This window comes from Rhinoraja longicauda, chromosome 4 (genome assembly GCF_053455715.1).
Source record: "Rhinoraja longicauda isolate Sanriku21f chromosome 4, sRhiLon1.1, whole genome shotgun sequence".
NCBI classification, from domain to species: domain Eukaryota; kingdom Metazoa; phylum Chordata; class Chondrichthyes; order Rajiformes; family Arhynchobatidae; genus Rhinoraja; species Rhinoraja longicauda.
The window spans coordinates 32,759,877-32,780,310 of record NC_135956.1 but is presented as its reverse complement, the minus strand read 5'-3'; the positions used below and the strand labels follow the sequence as shown (position 1 = coordinate 32,780,310).

Genomic DNA, 20,434 nt, shown 5'->3' with positions numbered 1-20,434 from the left:
GGAATGGGCTAGCTTTCTCTGAACTATGCAAGATCAGCAACAATTCCTGAATTTAACTGAAAGGATAGAATTAACATATTATTTCTAAGTTCACGAATTTGGGTAACTATGATGCCCTCCCTTTGTTCTTTCTTTTCCTAAACTGCACCCCCTCCCCTCTCCCTTGTGCCCCACCTGGATTTGCACCTATTTCTCCCCTTCTCCCTCCCTTTCTGCATGCATTCCTTCCTCTAGCGTCACAATTTGAAACTCTTCAATCCTTTTGTCTCGTACCTTCTGTTTTTTACATCTCTGGCCACCATCTGCCTATCAAAACCTTGCCTCACCTGTATTAACCTATTACCTGCCAGGCTTTGTTCTGCCCCTTTCTTCTCTCCCCCCCCACACAATCAGACTAAAGAATAGCCCTGACCCGAAACGTCACCTATCCATGTTCACCAGAGATGCTGCCTGACCTGAGTTTCTCCTGCACTTTATCTATTTTTGTAAACCAGCATCTGCATTTCCTTGTATCTACAAATATTCTGCACACTTGCTCTGCTCCCTCTTCTATTCCCACCACCCTTGCAAAGTATGCATACTCTTAATACATTAAACCTCATAAGTTGAAATATTTCCCTGTTAATTAATATATTGGTGTATTCTTTAAGATATACTGTGCACTTTATCAGTATTTTATAGCCTTTCAAAACTAGGTGTAATTCCACAACTGATAGCACAGCTAACTTGTTTCAAGTGTCAAATCTGTTTCCTAACTGGCCACAAGGTGACGCACTGAACAAGTAATTGATTAATCTTTCCCAATATTTGCAGTTGATCTGTTTTGAATTGTGTGTAAAATTGTAGAAGGGTAAGGTATAGTTTTGACTGTGCTTTTCCAAGGCCTATGCGATCTATTTGATATGGGAACCAATTGACAGTTGAGGGGAAAAAACATGAATTATCATGGCTCAGACTAACAGGTTTTGTAAAATATTGCCAAACACTGTCTTTCCTTTGTAACACAACTGTTTTGTTCTCTTTAGGATGATGGACTGAGGCTGAGGAAGGCTGCCCAGTCCGGCAACCCAGTGTCATCCACATCTAATGGCGCAGTCAGAGATCACGGCTCCACTGCTCTTCCTTCCCTCCTTGTTGTAATTGCAGCCATTTTCATTGGATTCTTTCTAGGGAAATTCATCTTGTAGAGAAAGCATGCAAGTTATTGGGGCCTGAAATGTTCTGTTAATCTGCCATATCGTTGGTAGTATGGCTCACAGTGACCATGTTCGTGTACAGCATCTTACAGGCCTTGCCTTTAATGATCTCACACAGTTAGAACACAAAATACTTTCAGTTCTTGGATAATTGGAGTTGTATATTGTCAAAACATCAATAGCAGGTGTCTCAAGGTTTCACATAAGTCCTTGGAAAATAATGACTTGTTCTCTCTGTGGTTTAATAAGAGTTGAATGAAATGTTAAGTGTCTTGTAAATGTTATTTTAATCCTTTTAAATTTTGTTACCTGTTGCTGGATACCTCTTGAAAATTTTCATTTTATAGTCAAGTTGCTCATGCCACTTGTTTGCCAGTAATGAGAGATGTACTGAAAGAAAAAAAGGTGCCTCCTTGTAAATTATCCCCCATTTCCTTGCTGTTAAAGGCCGACAAGTTTATCAATGCAGAGTTTCTCCCTAGCCACAGAAACATCCCCGTGAGGCAAATGTTGATTGAAAGCTCTTCATTCTTACAATCCTGTCCCATGGTATTTAACAAAAATAAAATCTTTAACATGTTAAACTTTGTGTATTTTTCTGTCTCGTTTTAACAATTATACTTTAATTTCTTATTGATGAGTATATGGAAATTATGAACTTGTGTTATTTTGATTTGTTTTTTCCTCTTTTTTTCCATTCCTGCCTGAAGTCTTAACATACTCTTTCCTTGTGCAAAGGTGACTGCACCACCACAATTCTGGCAGGAATTAAACTGCTTCCTTGTTTTCTTTACTTGTCTCCAGAGAGACTGTCTATTAAGAAGATAGTGTATTTAATCACTTTCTATAATGTTTGAATCAGTCACCATCTTTTCAAGTAAATGTTTGCAAAATGTGTCGATAATGGATAAATAACTGGGTAGTTTATTTTTTAACGTTTTGTTCATTTATTACTATAGATGCTGAAATTAATAATGCCATGAGAATATATGGATATGTTTTATATTTTAAGATGTCCCAATACATTTGGGTAATCTCTAGCAGTGCAGTAGCACAAAATGTGTAATTTGTTAAGTTTATTGTCACGTGTACCGAGGTACAGTGAAAAGCTTTGCTTGCGTGCTAACCAGTCAGCAGAAAGACAATGCATGATTACAATAGAGCCATCCACATTGTACAGACACACGATAGAGGGAATAACGTTTAGTGGATTTTATCTTGCACTAAAGGTCAGATTAAAGATGGTCTGAGGGTCTCCATTGAGGTAGATGGTAGGTCAGGACCGCTCTCTGGTCGTAAATGGAATCATTCAGTTGCCTGATAACAGCTGGGAAGAAACTGTCCGTGAATCTGGTGGTGTGCATTTTCACATTTCTGTACCTCTTTCCTGATAGAGGAGAGAAGAGGGAAACTCTTCCTTGATTGTGCTGGTAGCCTTGCCGAGACTGCGTGAGGTGTAAATGGAGTCAATGGAAGGAGGTTGTTTTGTGTGATGGACACAATTTGTCTGATCCTTGGGAGAGGAGTGAGGAAGAACAAGGGCATTCAAACTAAATGTTGATTACAACATGGAAAGAAGGAAATCCAGAGTCCAGCGGTGCTAGGTTATTCCTGAGAGGGTGGGAGGATCAATTCTCTGCCTGACTCTCGTATCACCGATCTACATCCAATGGAACTGAGAGCTCTCCTATGTTGACTGACTGTATGGTTGTCTTATCCCATTTGGTTTTCTCCTCCTCCCCCCCCCCCCCCCCCCCCCCCCCCACCCATCATGTATCATAAAACATGCCCCAGTTCTGCAAACTATTGCTACAAATTTTATCCTAATCCTATTGTAACTCTAGCATCTTTTCTTCCTGCTGGAGCATGTGTTTGGAGTGTGCTGTCCCATTAGTCAAATCAAAAGCCTTTCCATTAGTAAAATCTTGCTGAAGATTTTATTCTCTGCAATGCTGCCAACTTCCAAGGCCACTCATTCAATGTTGATGACCTCAACGTTCTTTCCCTTATCCTCAAGTACCTACATTAATCTATCGTTGCTTATTCTTTAAAGGACAATAGTTAAAATCAACGCGAAGCTTGCTTTTCGTATCAAAATAGCCCTTGAGAATTGAAGATTGTGAGTTTAGCAGTTTCCGGTGATATTTGCAAATACTTTAACTGTTGCTCTGCAATTTTAGCAGCCTGTTGATACTAAATCTGAGGGTTTACTGTTCTAGCTATTCCAGGTACATCATAGACAATAGGTGCAGGAGTAGGAGTAGGCCATTTGGCCCTTCGAGTCAGCACTGCCATTCATAGTGATCATGGCTGATCATCCACAATCAGTTTCTTCCCATATCCATTGACTCCGTTATCATTAAGATCTCTATCTAACTCTTGAAAGCATCCAGAGAATTGGCCTCCACTGCCTTCTGAGGCAGAGCATTCCACAGCGTCACAACTTTCTGAGTGAAATTTTATTTCCTCATCTCCGTTTTAAATGGCCTACCCCTTATTCTTAAACTGTGGCCCCTGGTTCGGGACCCTGGCCTTCCCCAACATCGGGAACATGTTTCCTGCCTCTAGCGTGTCCAATCCCTTAATAATCTTATGTGTCAATAAGATCCCCTCTCGTCCTAAATTCCAGTGTATACAAGCCCAGTCGCTCCAGTCTTTCAACGTATGACAGTCCCGCCATTCCGGGAATTAACCTCGTGAACCTACGCTGCACTCCCTCAATAGCAAGAATGTCCTTCCTCAAGTTTGGAGACAAACTGCACACAATACTCCGTGTGGTCTCGCTAGGGCCCTGTACAACTGCAGAAGGACCTCTTTGCTCCTATACTCAACTCTTCTTGTTATGAAGGCCAACATTCCCTTGGCTTTCTTCACTGCCTGCTGTACCTGCATGCTTCCTTTCAGTGACGGATGAACTAGGACACCCAGACCTCGTTGTACTTCCCCTTTTCCTAATTTGACACCATTCAGATAATAATCTGACACCATTCAGATAATAATCTGCCTTCCTGTTCTTCCCATCAAAGCCGGTAACCTCACATTTATCCACATTAAACTGCATCTGCAATGCATCTGCTCACACAACTTGTCCAAGTCACCCTGCAACCTCATAGCATCTTCCTCAGTTCACACTGCCACCCAGCTTTGTGTCATCTGCAAATTTGCTAATGTTACTTTTAATCCCTTCATCCAAGTCATTAATGTATATTGTAAATAGCTGCGGTCCCAGCACCGAGCCTTGCGGTACCCCACTAGTCACTGCCTGCCATTCTGAAAGGGATCCATTTATCCCTACTTTTTGTTTCCTGTCTGCCAACCAATTTTCTATCCATGTCAGTACCCTAACCCCAATACCATGTGCTCTAAATTTGCCCACTAATCTCCTATGTGGGACCTTGTCGAAGGCTTTCTGAAAGTTCAGGTATGCTACATCCATGTTTTCTCCCCAGTCCATTTTCCTAGTTACATCCTCAAAAAATTCCCGAAGATTAGTCAAGCATGATTTCCCCATCGTAAATCAATGCTGACTCGGAACGATCCTGTTAATGCTATCCAAATGTTCCGCAATTTCTTCTTTTATAATTGACTCCAGCATCTTCCCCACCACCGATGTCGGACTAACTGGTCTATAATTTCCTCTAGGCTAAGCAACATCATTGCTGCAGTATCAGATGGTTTGAATATTTGCTTCTATCGTTCAGCCATGAATGGCGTCTATGAAGGGTCTCAACCCGAAACTTCACCCATTCCTTCTCTCCAGAGATGCTGCCTGTGGAATGCACTGCTTTGGTGTAGAGTGACAGCACCCTCTCCCCTGGTGGTCACTCGGACAGGCCTGAGTTACTCCAGCTTTTTGTGTCTATGTCTGATATTATGATTTCCATTAACCGATTATCACAAAGCTAAAGGGTCCATGTGTTGTGGGATGATGCGCTTCTGTAAAACATATGGTCTGCTTATTGTATGATTTTATTATTTTGTTTCAATCCTGTTGGATTATTTTGAGTACCTATTCAACCCCCAATGGGTGATTAATAGGCCAGGATCAACAATTAACATGCATAATAAGGGATTTCCTTTGTACGGAGAGTCCGAAACTAGAGATATTGACCTGGTGTAATCCTGTTCAGAATAGTTGTTTGAATTACTTATGAATCATTTGGAGCTTTATAACCCAAATTCTCATGGCTGTTTAATTAGTTATTTAAGATTGAAGTCAATTAATTTTTGAACTTCATTCCTGCATTCACATTCAGATAAAGTGGATCAAAGAAGATAGGCAACCATGAAAATGATTAGGCCACAGCTAGAGTACTCCATGCTGTTCCCTTCACCACTTTATAGGAAAAATGTGATGGCACTGGAGAGATTGCAGAGATTTTCTAGGATGGAGAATTTAAGCTACGTGGGGAGCCTGGATAGGCCAAGTTTCTTTTCTTTGAGAATGTGGATTGACCTGATTGCGGTATACAAAATGACGCGGGGCATAAATGGGATACATGGTGAGGAGCTTTTCCTCTTGGGAGAGGACATTAGTTTAATGCAAAGGGTAGTCGAATGAATGTGAAGATTTTTTTACCAGGAGATGGTTGACAGTTGGAATGCACTGCTTAGGGGTGGTGTAGAGAGAGTGGCAGCACCCTCTCCCTTGGTGGTCACTCGGACAGGCCTGGAGAGGCCAATCCCCAACATTAATGCTACTGGTTGGCCACTTGATCCTTGTGAACTTACTCGAAAAAACCCAGGTTTGTGAGTCAGACTGAGAGAAGGGAGAGAACAAGAGAAGAAGCTGGAGAGAAAGTGGAATAAAAAAGGAGTGAGGAAGGCAGATAAAGTGGGTTGCCTCTCTCCTTGTCCCTGTGTTCCCTTGTCGCAGGTACAAGGAAAACTGAACCACTGGGACAGACCTGAGACCACCAGCGCCACCGTGTGGTGAAGACTGGAGTACTGGGAAAAGAAGCCCTCGACAGCCAGCGTCTCTACCTGAGGCTAAGGCCGTGTGGCTGGGGCAAGCCAGAGATGTCACAACCTCATCCTGGCCACAGACAATGAGGGGCTATGCCCGCACATACACAGAGGCATAGATTGGTCTCCAGGATAATCACCAGCGTTGCCTCTCCAAGCCCAAAGTTAAGCTGCCAGGATGAAACCTGTACCATCAGCCACTCCTCTCGAGGCAAGGGTGAACAGGAAGAAGCCTAAGCCGAAGACCTGAGTTAAGCTGCTGGGAAAAGTCCAAGATCACTTTGAGAAGTTGTTTGGCCTAACCTTGTTTCTGCTCCTTTGCCCCCACAATGTTGAATTGGAAGTTGAATCCTTGCATTACTGATCCAGAGGGCCAGATTAATGTATCAGAGGTTTCAAGTTTCATACCATTACTGCACCTAAAGGAATTTAAATAAACTTAACTCCATCTGCATATAAAGAGACGGCTTTAATGATAGCATGCAATTATTGGGTTGCCAGTAAAGGATTTGTTTGTGTAGGAAGGAACTGCAGATGGACACAAAGCTGGAGTAACTCAGCAAGTCAGGCAGCTTCCCTGGAGAAAAGGAATAGGAGACGTTTTGGGTCGAAACCTTTCAGACTCACTGCAGATGCTGGTTTATACAAAAGGTAGACAGAAAGTGCAGGAGCAACTCAGCGAGTCAGGCAGCATCTCTGGAGGAAAAGGATGGGTGACCTTTTGGGTCAGAACCCTTCCTCAGACTCGTTTCTATTGTGTCAAGGAAGTGAAATTTCCTGTCCTCGTCTGGTCCAGCATACTTGTAGTTCATGGACAATAAATAGTAGCTATGCTCGCGATGCCTGTCTAAATTATTTACAGCGGCTTCAGGCTCTTGCTGAAGATGTCAATAAACTAAATGGCTAAGGCATGGGGATTGTGATTTGTGCCATTATACGCACAAAACAAAATACTAGAAACAGCCGGTCAAGCAGCAATTGTCGAAAGACAAACTAACATTTTGGGTATTAGGTGAATATCAGAACATTTGCTTGCAATTCTATTTAAGACTTTTTTCAAGCATTCCATCTATCTCTTCAGTCGATTTAATTTTCTGTTGTATATTCTGAGGCTAACCACCAGCCCTTCATTTGTGCTTGGATGGCTAAATGTTTAATAAGAGCTTGGTTAAGAATAAGTGAATGTACAGTCAAATGTGGTTATATTAATGAAGGTTCAGCATACAGTATACTAGTCTGTAGAGATTTCTGACTATGAATTGGGAGCAGTAGTCCTCATTTTGAAGTTGCACATTCCCTGCTTCTGTTTACGTAATCTGCCTGACGCTCATCCAATCTGACTGCCTTTCCTTACACTGACCACAATTAACAACGTGAAGCAGGTCAGGCCATGTCTTGGGAAGAGACCCTGAATTGCTGTTTCAACTGGTCATAAGTGACAGGAACAGAATTTAATTTCCAGTAACTGTAGTACCTAGCTTTGGTGTGATTGATTGCAAGGTCCAGCAGACCAGAATGGAGGACAAGACCTGAAGGCTCAGCCAAACACGGAACTGGAAGGGAGCTACTGGAGAGGCGGATGCGAGGAGCAAAGGCCTATAGGAGGATGAACTGGGGTAATACCTCCAACGCCTTCAGGGCCGGCTGTAGGAGGCCCCCCCCCCCCCCCCCCCCCCGGGACATAAAGATGGTCTGGCGAGGAGAGGGACGTCGGATCGCGGGCCGATCTGATTGAAGGTGACGGAGGGAGGTTATGTGAGAGCCTGGGGCTTACCAGGCTCGGGAACTACTCCAATAGATTGAGCATGGGGGTGAGCTGGACTTTGAAAATGGCACCACAACATGGCGAAGCCTGCATATGTAAATATGCCCAAAATAATCACTGTGCAATTGCACATGGCACAAAGTGAACTGTTACAAATCAGCTTTGAAAGAAGCATGCTGAGCTGAAAGTGACCTATTTTGCCACCAGGTGGTGTACAAAGCAAGCTAGTGAAAGTCTTTGCAAGTTGGTGAGATAGAGCATGGAAACACATTTGACTCGGAGTCCGTGCTGATCTTTGATCACCCTTTTTCACAGTTCTAGGTCATCCCAGTTTGGTTTAAAAATGCAGCATGGAAACAGGCCCCGCAGCCCACCGAGTCCACATTGCCCATTGATCACGGGTGGTCTTTATTCTTCCATTTTATCATCTACGCCCTACACACTGGGAGCAATTTATCGAGGTCAATTAACCCTACAAGCCCACACGACTTTGGATGTGAGAGGAAACAGGAAACCCTCAGTCACTGGGAGAAATCCACGCATACATCAATGGTCAGGATTGAACCGAGGAGTTGAGTGTTGTGAGACAGCAGTTCTACCAGCTGCGCCACTGCTGCACATCCTCATCCATTCCCTACGCATAGAGCATTTTTTTAGAGGCCAGTTAACCACCTAACCCGCACGTCTTTTAGTAGGTAAAAGTCCTTCCAAGTGTTTGTAGTTGGTCTGTTTCAAATGAGCTTTTCATTAAAAAAGTATAAAGCAATACAGTTTCAGCTACACAAAAGGTTGCGAAGTGCTGAAGTAACAGCATGTCAGGCAGCATCGCTGAAGACCATGGACGAGTGACATTTCAGGTCGAGACCCTTCTTCAGACAGATTGTAGGAGAGGGGAGGGAGGGGCTGGATCTGCGTGACAGGTAATAGATTGGTCAATGGTTTCTTGTCACGTACCAGGTACAGTAAAATACATTTTTTGCATCCCAGTACATAAGCACAGTCACCCCAATCAGTACAGTATGCACAGAACAGCCCACTGAGACCATAGGCGAAAGGCACCATTTTTCAGTCCCAGCTGCAGCTGGCCACAAAGCCCGTTGCAGCCTTTGCTTCCGTTCCGGTCGTCCCCCGATCCGATGTCCCTCTCCACACTTGGCCCTCTTCCGCCATTGTTCCCCCGGGGGGGGGGGGGGGGTTGTCTCCCACAGCCAACCTTGAGGGCACGGAAGGCAAGACCCCCTCCAGTTCCTCTCTCCAAGCTCCAGGCTCTTTGTCTAGCGTCCGCTGCCGTCTCACTCTATCTCCTCTCTGATTCCTGAACCACTGGCTGAGTTCGGCAGCTTTCCCTCCGAGTGAGCTGAGCCTTCGGTTGGGATGCAACTGATCTTTAGACAGTGATGTTGAAGCTTCTGTGAAGAAGGATCTTGCCCCGAAATGCCACTTAACCATGTTCTCCCAGGATGCTGCCTGACCTGCTGATTTACTCCAGCACTTTGTGTTCTTTTGTGTATTAGCCAGCATCTACATTTTTTGTTTCTACAGTTTTAACTAGCTGTGTTTCAGTGGTCAATACTATCTATTGGACATTGCTAGCTTATTGACTGGTAATTGAAAAGCTAAATTCTCACTACACAATCATTCTGAAAGTGATGAACTTTGGAATAGATTCCTTAGCAAAATTTAGAAATGAGAATGTATATGATCCTAAAGTGTTCCCGCATTACACAAACTTTAATTATGGAATGCTAAGGAAAGCATGGTTAACTTGATTTCAGTGCTATATTGGATTCGATTTCAAATACTGTAAGTTTGCTAAATTCAAAAATGTACTTTTGAGTAATTCATAATATATATTTAGCATCAGAGTAAAGGTCCATTTTTTAAATAGTGTTTTAAACAATGTGATGAGGGAATGCGTTCGGTTTATGAGGCATTTGTGACGTTATCTCTCATTACTGCATTTTGTGCAATAAATGACATACATGAGTGATTTACTGAAAAAACTGTTGAACCAGTTTGTTTTATTCGTGTGCTTTTTGGATAGAAATTTGTCTTTGGATTAAGGATTTGATTAAATGTTAACCTTGTAAGTCCAATAAAACTTCAGTATAGCTTCCAATAGCAACCAGATGGGTGCCTATTATTTGTAGTATGGAGAATCATACTGCACAGAAACGGGCCCTTTGGACCAACTCGTCTATGCTGACCGAGATGCCCCATCTAAGCTAGTCCTATTTGCCTGAATTTGCCCATATATCTCTAAACCTTTCCTCTCCATGTACCTATCCAAGTGTCTTTTAAATGTTACTAGACCAAGTGGACCCGTTGGGCCCAAACCTCTCCTGCATTGGTGTAGCACCCTCCCCCCCCCTCCTCTCCCCCTCTCAACCAGCAGAGCACCAGATGGGAAATATTACAGGCTGCACATCCTTCAGTAGATAAATTACTAGTTTTCCTTCAGTTCCTTTGAGCACACAATTTAATCAAATATTCAGAGTTTAAGTTTCAAACAGACCATAAACTGCTCTTAAGAATCATTAAGTTCGAAGCCAAAGTTCAGTGCACGGCTAAGTACAAGGAGTCTCTCCAGTGGATATCGTCTATTTGCAGATCTGCAAAAGCTGCATACACAGTAATGTAAAACACTTGTTTAAACAATGCTTCGAAGTGCAGTTATGCTGCAGAGTTTTATTTACGGTTTACGAATGATTCTCCCTAATGCATGCAAGATAAGCAGCAGCTGTATTTGTGTCCACGAATTGACTCAAATATTGCTTCAAAAATGCTCTTGCTGTTCAGACTAAATTTGACAATGTCTCCTACTTTCGGGCTATTTATATTTTTAAACAAGAAAATATTGATCCACTCAGTTGATATTGTGAATGAACTTGTCCATGTATGATATTTTGGGGACAGTGGTGCTGGGCTGGTAGGTTTTCCAGACTATTGGATATCCAATTAATGCACCCAACTCACTTTTTAAAAATTGACCCTGGATTTACAGTGCCCTTCATAATGTTTGGGACAAAGACCCATCATTTATTTATTTGCCTCTGTACTCCACAATTTGAGATTTGTAATAGAAAAAAAATCACATGTGGTTAAAGTGCACGTTGTCAGATTTTATTAAAGGCCTTTTGATACATTTTGGTTTCACCATGTAGAAATTACAGCGGTGTTTATACATAGTCCCCCCATTTCAGGGCACCATAATGTTTGGGACACTTGGCTTCACAGGTGTTTGTAATTGCTCAGGTGTGTTTATTTGCCTCCTTAATGCATGTATACGAGAGCTCTCAGCACCTAGTCTTTCCTCCAGTCTTTCCATCACCTTTGGCAACCTTTATTGCTGTTTATCAACATGAGGACCAAAGTTATGCCAATGAAAATCAAATAAGCCATTATGAGACTGAGAAACAAGAATAAACTGTTTGAGACATCAGCCAAACCTTAGGCTTACCAAAATCAACTGTTTGGAACATCATTAAGAAGAGAGCACTGGTGAGCTTACTAATCGCAAAGGGACTGGCAGGCCAAGGAAGACCTCCACAGCCGATGACAGAATTTTCTCTATAATAACGAAAAATCCATCTGTCCGATAGATCAGAAACACTCTTCAGGAGTCAGGTGTGGATTTGTCAATGACCACTGTCCGCAGAAGACTTCATGAACAGAAATATAGAGGCTACACTGCAAGATGTAAACCACTGGTTGCCGCAAAAATAGGATGGCCGGGTTACAGTTTACCAAGAAGTACTTAAAAGAGCAATCACAGTTCTGGTAAAAGGTCTTGTGGACAGATGAGACAAAGATTAACTTGTATAAGACTGATGGCAAGAGCAAAGTATGGAGGAAAGAAGGAATTGCCCAAGATCCAAAGCGTACCACCTCATCTGTGAAATGTAGTGGTGGTGTTATGACCTGGGCATGTATGGCCGCTGAGGGTACTGACTCACTTATCTTCATTGATGGTACAACTGCTGATGTAGCATATTGAATTCTGAAGTGTATAGACACATCCCATCTGCTCAAGTTCAAACAAATGCCTCAAAACTCATTGGCCGGCAGTTCATTCTGCAAGACAATGATCCCAAAGATATTGCTAAAGCAACAAAGGAGTTTTTCAAAGCCAAAAAAAAGACCAATTCTTGAGTGGCCAAGTTAATCACCTGATCTGAACCCAATTGAGCATGCCTTTTATATCCTGAAGAGAAAACGGAAGGGGACTAGCCCCCCAAAACAATCATAAGCTAAAGATGGCTGCAATACAGGCCTGGCAGAGCATCACCAGAGAAGATACCAACAACTGGTGATGTCCATGAATCACAGACTTCAAGCAGTCATTGCATGCAAAGGATATGCAACAAAATACTAAACATGACTACTTTCATTTACATGACATTGCTGTGTCCCAAACATTATGGTGCCCTGAAATGGGGGGGACGGGGGACGGACTATGTATAAACACAGCTGTAATTTCTATATGGTGAAACCAAAATGTATCAAAATGCCTTTAATAAAATCTGACAATGTGCACTTTAACCACATGTGATTTTTTTTCTATTACAAATCTCAAATTGTGGAGTACAGAGGCAAATAAATGAATGATGGGTCTTTGTCCCAAACATTATGGAGGGCACTGTATAGAGGGATATGGGCCAAAAGCAGGCAGGTGGGACTAGTATAGATGGGATATGTTGGTCGGTGTGGGCAAGTTGGGTTAAAGGACTTGTTTCCACGCTGACCCTATGACTGAACCAGTGAAGGGCTTATTGAACATGATCAAAATCTGTCAAAGGTTTGTTATTAAGGAGTATTATAACAGAGTGAAAAGAGACCCAGTGATTAAGGGAGGGAATTATGGAGCTTGGAAGGTGAAAGCACACCTTGCCAAAGATTGTAACAAGGCCATCTTCAAAAAAAGGAGTTTAACAATGCCCGAATAAAATTCAGCCTGTTAGTATTATTGAATTCCATAGTCTATTGACACTGTGTGAGCCCTTGTGTGAGCCCTTGACTAATCTTCGAGAATTTTTTGAGGATGTGACAAGTAAAATGGATGATGGGGAGCCAGTGGATGTAGTGTATCTAGACTTTCAGAAAGCCTTTGATAAGGTCCTGCACGGGAGATTGGTGACTAAAATTAGAGCACATGGTATTGGGGGTAGGGTGTTGACATGGATAGAAAATTGGTTGGCAGACAGGAAGCAAAGAGTAGGAGTAAACGGGTCCTTTTCAGAATGGCAGGCATTGGCGAGTGGAGTGCTGCAGGGCTCGGTGTTGGGGCTGCAACTATTTACCATATATATTAATGATTTGGAAGAGGGAATTAGAAGCAACACTAGCAAGTTTGTGGATGACACAAAGCTGGGTGGCAGTGTAAACTGTGAAGAGGATGTTAGGAGGTTGCAGGGTGACCTGGACAGGTTGAGTGAGTGGGCAGATGCGTGGCAGATGCAGTATAATATAGATAAATGTGAGGTTATCCACTTTGGCGGCAAAAACAAGGAGGCAGATTATTATCTCAATGGAATTAGGTTAGGTATGGGGGAGGTGCAGCGACACATGGGTGTCCTTGTACACCAGTCACTGAAGGTTGGCGTGCAGGTACAGCAGGCAGTGAAGAAAGCTAATGGAATGTTGGCCTTCATAACAAGAGGATTTCAGTATAGGAGTAAAGGGGTTCTTCTGCAGTTGTATAGGGCCCTGGTAAGACCACATCTGGAGTATTGTGTACAGTTTTGGTCTCCTAATTTGAGGAAGGACATCCTTGTAATTGAGGCAGTGCAGCGTAGGTTCACGAGATTGATCCCTGGGATGGCGGGACTGTCATATGAGGAAAGATTGAAAAGACTGGGCTTGTATTCACTGGAGTTTAGAAGGAAGAGAGGGGATCTTATAGAAACATATAAAATTATAAAAGGACTGGACAAGCTTGATGCAGGAAAAATGTTCCCAATGTTGGGCAAGTCCAGAACCAGGGGCCACAGTCTTAGAATAAAGGGGAGGGGGAAACACTTTTTCACCCAGAGAGTTGTGAATTTGTGGAATTCTCTGCCACAGAGGGCAGTGGAGGCCAAATCACTGGATAGATTCAAGGGAGAGTTAGATAGAGCTCTAGGGGCTAGTGGAATCACGGGATATGGGGAGAAGGCAGGCACGGGTTATTGATTGTGGATGATCAGCCATTATCACAATGAATGGGCGTGCTGGCATGAAGGGCCGAATGGCCTCCTCCTGCACCTATTTTCTATGTTTCTATGGTTCTTAATGAACATAATTTAAATTCATGTTTTCCCATGTTATAGTATAACAGTTTACTTGTCTCAAATTTCGTCCTGACAGCACCAATAGCATAACTGAAAGATTACAGTATCTTTCCAAAAAGATTTACTTAAATGGATGGCACCATTTATTCTGCTTGGCCTCCCAAGTATATACCCAAATGGGAGCCTGTATAATAGAGTAGTTTAGTTTTTAATATGGGGGTACCGACCAGCGATACCCCCACATTAACACTATCCTATACACATTAGGGACAATTTACACATACACCAAGCTAATTAACCTACATATCTGTACGTCTTTGGAGTGTTTGAAGAAACTGAAGATCTCGGAGAAAACCAATGCGGTCACGCGGGGACCATACAAACTCCGACAGCACCCAGAGTTGGGATCGAACCCGGGTCTCCGGCATTGCAAGTGCTATAAGGCAGCAACTCTACCTCTGCACCACCGTGGCTGCCCAGTGGCCGCTGTAAATTCCCTTCAGTGGCACAAACTGATAGATCATAGCATCGGATCTGAGGTATATCTTCTCAATATCAGCTGTGCCAATCATACAGAGGTAGGAAAAGATACTTCTTCACAGAATGAGAGGCAAGAAAACAGATTTGGCATGTCTCCAAATAATCTTAACAAACATCTACATAGAGTATCCAGATTGCTTACATCACGATCTGGTACGGCAATTCCAATACACAGGAATGCAAGAGGCTGCAGTGAGAGGTGGACTCAGCCCAGTCATTGTGGGTACAGCCCTCCCGTCAATTGAAATCACCTCCATAAGGTGCTGCCTTAAGAAGACTGCATCTATCATCAAAGACCCCTACCATCTGGGCCATGTGATGCTGCTACAAGCAAAATTGTCATTGTTCTTGTAAATCATTGTATATGTAGAAAGGAACTGGAGATGCTGGTAGAGACCAAAGATGGTCACAAAATGCTGGAGTAACTCAGCGGGTCAGGCAGCATCTTTGGAGAAAAAGGATGGGTGATGTTTCGGTCGGGACCCTTCAGACTGAAAGTAGAGGGGAAGGGAGGGCAGGAAAAGGCCAGAACAAGGCAGGGCCAGCAACAGATGACCAAGGAAGGATGGAACCCATAATGGGCCATTGTTAGCTGGGGAAGAGGTGATAATGAATGGATACAAGGATGAGAACAGTTGAACTAGTAGAACGATTAGAGGGTGGGGGAGGGGAGAGAGGGATTGCAGGGGTTACTTAAAATGAGAGAAAACAACGTTAATACTGCTGGGTTGGAAGCTGCCCAAGCGAAATATGAGGTGTTCCTTAAATTTAACAGGTGTCAGAGGTTATGGGAAGAAGGCAGGACAATGGGGTTAGGAGGAAGAGATAAATCAGCCATGATTGAAGGGCGGAGTAGGCTTGATGGGCTGAATGGTTTAATTCTACTATCACTTATGACCTTATAATTTGCGTGTGGCCACACTGACAGTGGAGGAGGCCCAGGACAGAAAGGTCATTCTGGGAATGGGAAGGGGAGTTAAACTATTTGGTAACTGGGAGATCGTGTCGGCCAAGGCGGACTGTGTGTCAGTTCTGCTAAACGATTGCCCTGTCTTCGCTTAGTCTTGCTGATATATAGAAATCCACAACAAGAACAATGGATACAGTAGATGAGGTTGGAGGAGGTGCTAGTGAACCTCTGCCTCGCCTGAAAAGACTGTTAGGGACTCTGGATGGAGTCGAGGGAGGAGATATAAGGACAGGTGTTGTATCTTTCCTCATTATACTTTCACATGACAATAAATCCAAACTTGAATAATTGATAAGAAATCTGTCAGCTGTTCTCACAAATCACCTAATGTGTGGTTTAACAAATGTGTCATTACCTGCTGAGCAAGTTACCACCCTGATTATAACAATGCAAAACAAATAAAACAAGCTTAAATGTAATGAAGTAGTCTGTCTATAATAAATCCTATCTATGCGGTCTGAATTTAACCAATATGCATTTCTAGCCGGCAGGGAAACTCATACAAAACCTGCAGTGGTCTTGAGCTAGGTGAGCTCTTTCAACTGGCCCTGATGCAGGGTCTCAACCTGAAACGTTGACAAATCCTTTCCCTTTACTGATGCAGCTCGACACATTGGGTTTGTCCAACAGTTTATTTTTTTGCTCCGGATTTCAGCATCTGTAGTCTCCTCTTTATATTTTCTTTCTTTGCTGCAGCACCTCAGAAGTCTTATTTGAGAAAGTGGGCTGCGATTTTATTTTGCAATTTTATTCAATACAGCTTAAAATATTCACCCTTATAAATCCACAAACTACTTCTATACCCTGAAATAATTCATGATAGTTGCATTATTTTGTTGGAATAATGCTAAACTCATTAACAATGCACCTTTAACAATAATTAAATGCTTTTCCCTCCAGTACAATACTATTTGCATTAAAAAAATAATCAAATGACGATTTAATTTGAAGTTTCTTTTTATATATATGTAGAAATTAGGAGAATAATAAACAGACAACTTGTGTAAATCAGAAAATATTTAAACCATAGCATAATGATTTAGTTGTTATCTAATTACCCAAAATGCACATTTAGAAATTACTGCAAGCATGTACAAAAATTAACTATGCAAAAAAGTTAAGAATAAACCAATAGAAACATCTGATTACTTGGAATATAAATAATGCCAAATCTACATCTAGATTTATAATGAAGAAACTGGAATCAAGTGCCACACAAAATCCACAGCAGAAACATTGCTGATTTATTTAGACATTGTACAATTATTTACTTGTATCCTTATAAGGAAGAATAAAATGTAGAAGCAGTATTTTCAAAAATACCATTTTACTAATATGGATGGAAGATTGTAGTTACTTTTTTATCCTTATCCGTTGTTTGCTTTTGCAACTGCAGATTTTGCATGTTGAAACTTCTGATTCCTTTTAAATATACAAATACTATTTCAATTTGCCAATTTAAATTAACCACCAGAGTTGCCTGAAACAGAGTCCTCAGGAGGAGAATGCCACAGATGACGTTGTTTGGCAAACTAGGTAATTTTTTTACAGTGCGATTAAAATCTTCCATCGTAATAAAGTGCGTTTACTGTGTGCAGTAGATGCTACTAGTTCCATGCCTGAAGTTGACTGGAGGGAGTTCAAAGTGGAAAATTCATACTGACACCTTCAAATGGAGAAACAGTAATTGCCCATTGAGGTGAGTCAAGTAAATAAACTGTCTGAATGAAGAAAGAAACTCTATTTTCAAATAGTTGGAGCGACAGAAAATCGAGTCTATGCTTGGCAGTAAATGTGCCTGACCATGCAAATGAACAGTAATACAGTAGCACTTGCAGGGTGGTGGTATCTAACTGATCCATTGTTAATATTTTTGCTTTGTTTACTGTTTTCTGTGGACTCATCCAACCCGTCTACAGATGCAGCACACTGGACTAAAGGGGCCTGGTAAGATGTAGCCCTCTTCTCGGGTCTATCTGGACTGGATCCGTCGCTCGGTCTCTGTCCATTGAAGAGCAGGTATCGGCCTTTAGCGTCCTGCTCCATCTTAAAGAGTTCGTACTCGGTGTGGGGAAGACCGATCCCTAGAGCCACGCAGCCGTTGGTGTGCGTAACGTCTTGTTCCACTCCTATATGCCACGATCCCTCAGCCCCACACGCATTGCCACTAAAAACATTCAAGAGCGAAACGGTAGCAGCGTCCATTGGAGTCACCTTCATGTGGTTCACTGAAACAAGATTTTTAAAAGTTATGGGAACGCAAGCAACTGCAGATAGTGGTTTACAAAAAAACAAGTGTTAAGAGTAATTCAACGGGTTAGGCAGCATCTCTCGAGGATGTGGATAGGTGATGTTTTGGGTCGGGATACTTCTTCAGTCTGATACTAAGTATCCGACTGATATTTCTTCAGTCAGCAACACCGCTGAGTTACTCCAGCACTTTGTGTTTAAGAAGGTTATGCTAAACATTTAATATTATATGTTAACTTCTGCCCATACAACATTAATTTGCAACTTTATTTTTTATATAAGCTATCAATAAATATAAAAATTTTAAAATATTTAATATCACTTTATATACGTGAATGTGAGATTCACTTTTGCAGAATACATACTGTTGATTTATATATATTTTCTTTGATGGATTTTTGTGCTTATTAAAGTAACCAATTTTAACTTGAGAATTGGAACACGTTCCTTTACTGGGTCCATCTGAACTAGATACAGATTAAAGATCTAGGTCCCAACAATGGCAGTGAAGTTGCTCAGTGCAGTGAGAATGGGTTTTTTCTCCTCAGGAATGTACTTTTTTGGTTCTGTCTACAAAGGCCTAAAAGGAAGATAGGCACAAAGTGCAGGAGTAATTCGGCGGGTCAGGCAGCATCTCTGGAGATAAAGGATAGGTGACGTTTCGGGTCACCACCTATCCTTTATCTCCAGAGATGCTGCCTGACCCGCTGGGTTACTCCAGTACTGTGTGTCTATCTTTGGTATAATGCAGTTCCTTGTTTTTACAAGGCCAAAGCAGATGTGACATGGCAGACATACAGCACAAGGCCAGGAAGAAAGCACACCAGAACATCTTGTTGTCTTTACATGCACAGACTGAGCTACCCTTCTATTTTGTTGAAACAAGGAACTGCAGATGCTGATTTATACCAAATATTGGAAATCTGAAATGAAAACAGGGTATGCTGAAAGCATACAGCTGTTGAGGCTGCATCTACGGGGAAAGAAACACATTCAAACCATTTCAAATATTTCATCCGGACCACAGTGGCACAGCTGGTAGAGCTGCTGCCTCACAGCGCCAAAGAGCTGGGTTCGATCCTGACTTTGGGTGCTGTCTGTGTGGAATTTGCATATTCACGCGGGTTTCCTCGGGGTGCTTCTGGTCACCTCCCACAACCCAATGACTTGCGGGCTTGCGGGTTTATTGGCCTCTGAAATTGCCCCTAGAGTGTAGAGAGTGGATGACAACGTTGGATAATGGATAACTAGTGTGAACAGGTGTTGAATGGTCAATTTGAATCTGTGGAACTCTTTGCCACAGAGGCTGTGGGGGCCATGTCAATGGATATTTTTAAGGGGGAGATTGACAGATTCTTGATTAGTACGCATATCAGGGGTTATGGGGAGAAGGCAGCAGAATGGTGTTGAGAGGGAAAAGTATATCAGCCATGATCAAATGGCAGACGAGCCGAATGGCCTAATTCTGCTCATAACTTATGAACTTTTGACTCGATGGGACAAAGGGTCTGGGCTAAACCAGGCTATTTCTGATGAATGGTCATTGACCCAAAATCGTCTGTGGTCCTGACAAAAAATAGTTTGAATTTGGCATCGTGGGAGCCAATTTGGAAAGTGCAATGTTTTCAATTGACATTCAATATAAAAACGTCCAAAGTTTTATTTCCAATATTTGAAAGACTGCATTGTGCGATCAAGGAACATTCAGGCATTCCGCTGCTAAAGCTGGTTCCACAAGCAAGTATGTGATGCCTTTTCACAGTTCTGTCTGCTGATCACTTAAAACATTTATAATGTAATATTAGCATTATGGTGCAGGTGTGCAGTGTTCATTCCTTCTCCTTCACAAACAAAGGCTTTAGATTTTACTTTAGAGATACAGAGAGGAGAAAAGGCCCTCTGGCCCAATGAGTCTGCCACGACTAGCTTTCTTAGTTGCAGTCTAGATTAGTTTAGAGATACAGTGCGGAAACAGCCCCTGAAGGTCCACCGAGTCCGCACCAACCAGTGATCCTTGCACACTAACACCATCCTGTACACTTGGGACAATTTACAATTATACCAATCCAATTAACCTACAAAGCTGTACATCTTTGGAGTGTGGGAGGAAACCGAAGATCCCGGAGAAACCCCACGTACATCATGGGGAGAATGTACAAACTCCGTACAGACAGCACCCATAGTCAGGATTGCACCCGGGTCTCTGGCACTGTAAGGCAGCAACTCTACTGCTGCGCCACAATAGTCATTGAAAATAATGTTTGTTTTCTGCATCTTACTTTATTTTAGTTTAGAGATACAGCGTGGAAACAAGTCCTTTGGCCCACTGAGTCCGTGCCGACCAGCGATCACCCATACACTACTTCTATCCTATACACTCGGGACAATTTACAGAAGACAATTAACTTTACAAACCCGCACGCCTTTGGAGTGTGGGAGTAAACCGGAGCACCCAGACAAAACCCACGTGGTCACAGGG

At 42.4% G+C, this 20,434-nt stretch overlaps 2 protein-coding genes across 2 annotated transcripts in view; one reads left to right on the top strand and one right to left on the bottom strand.

Moving 5' to 3' along the window:
• Nucleotides 1-1,777, top strand: part of LOC144592676 (vesicle-associated membrane protein-associated protein A-like) — a 63,971-nt gene extending 62,194 nt beyond the window's left edge. Inside the window, exon 6 of the mRNA XM_078397471.1 lies at nucleotides 1,026-1,777. Within this exon, the coding sequence (XP_078253597.1) occupies nucleotides 1,026-1,187 (162 nt within the window). The 3' untranslated portion in view covers nucleotides 1,188-1,777. The remainder of the gene's footprint in view (nucleotides 1-1,025) is intronic.
• Nucleotides 1,778-16,767: 14,990 nt separating this feature from the next.
• LOC144593121 (protein APCDD1) overlaps nucleotides 16,768-20,434 on the bottom strand; it is a 38,166-nt gene continuing 34,499 nt past the window's right edge. The window contains exon 5 of the mRNA XM_078398584.1: nucleotides 16,768-17,933. Coding sequence (XP_078254710.1) covers nucleotides 17,482-17,933 — 452 coding nt within the window. The 3' untranslated portion in view covers nucleotides 16,768-17,481. The remainder of the gene's footprint in view (nucleotides 17,934-20,434) is intronic.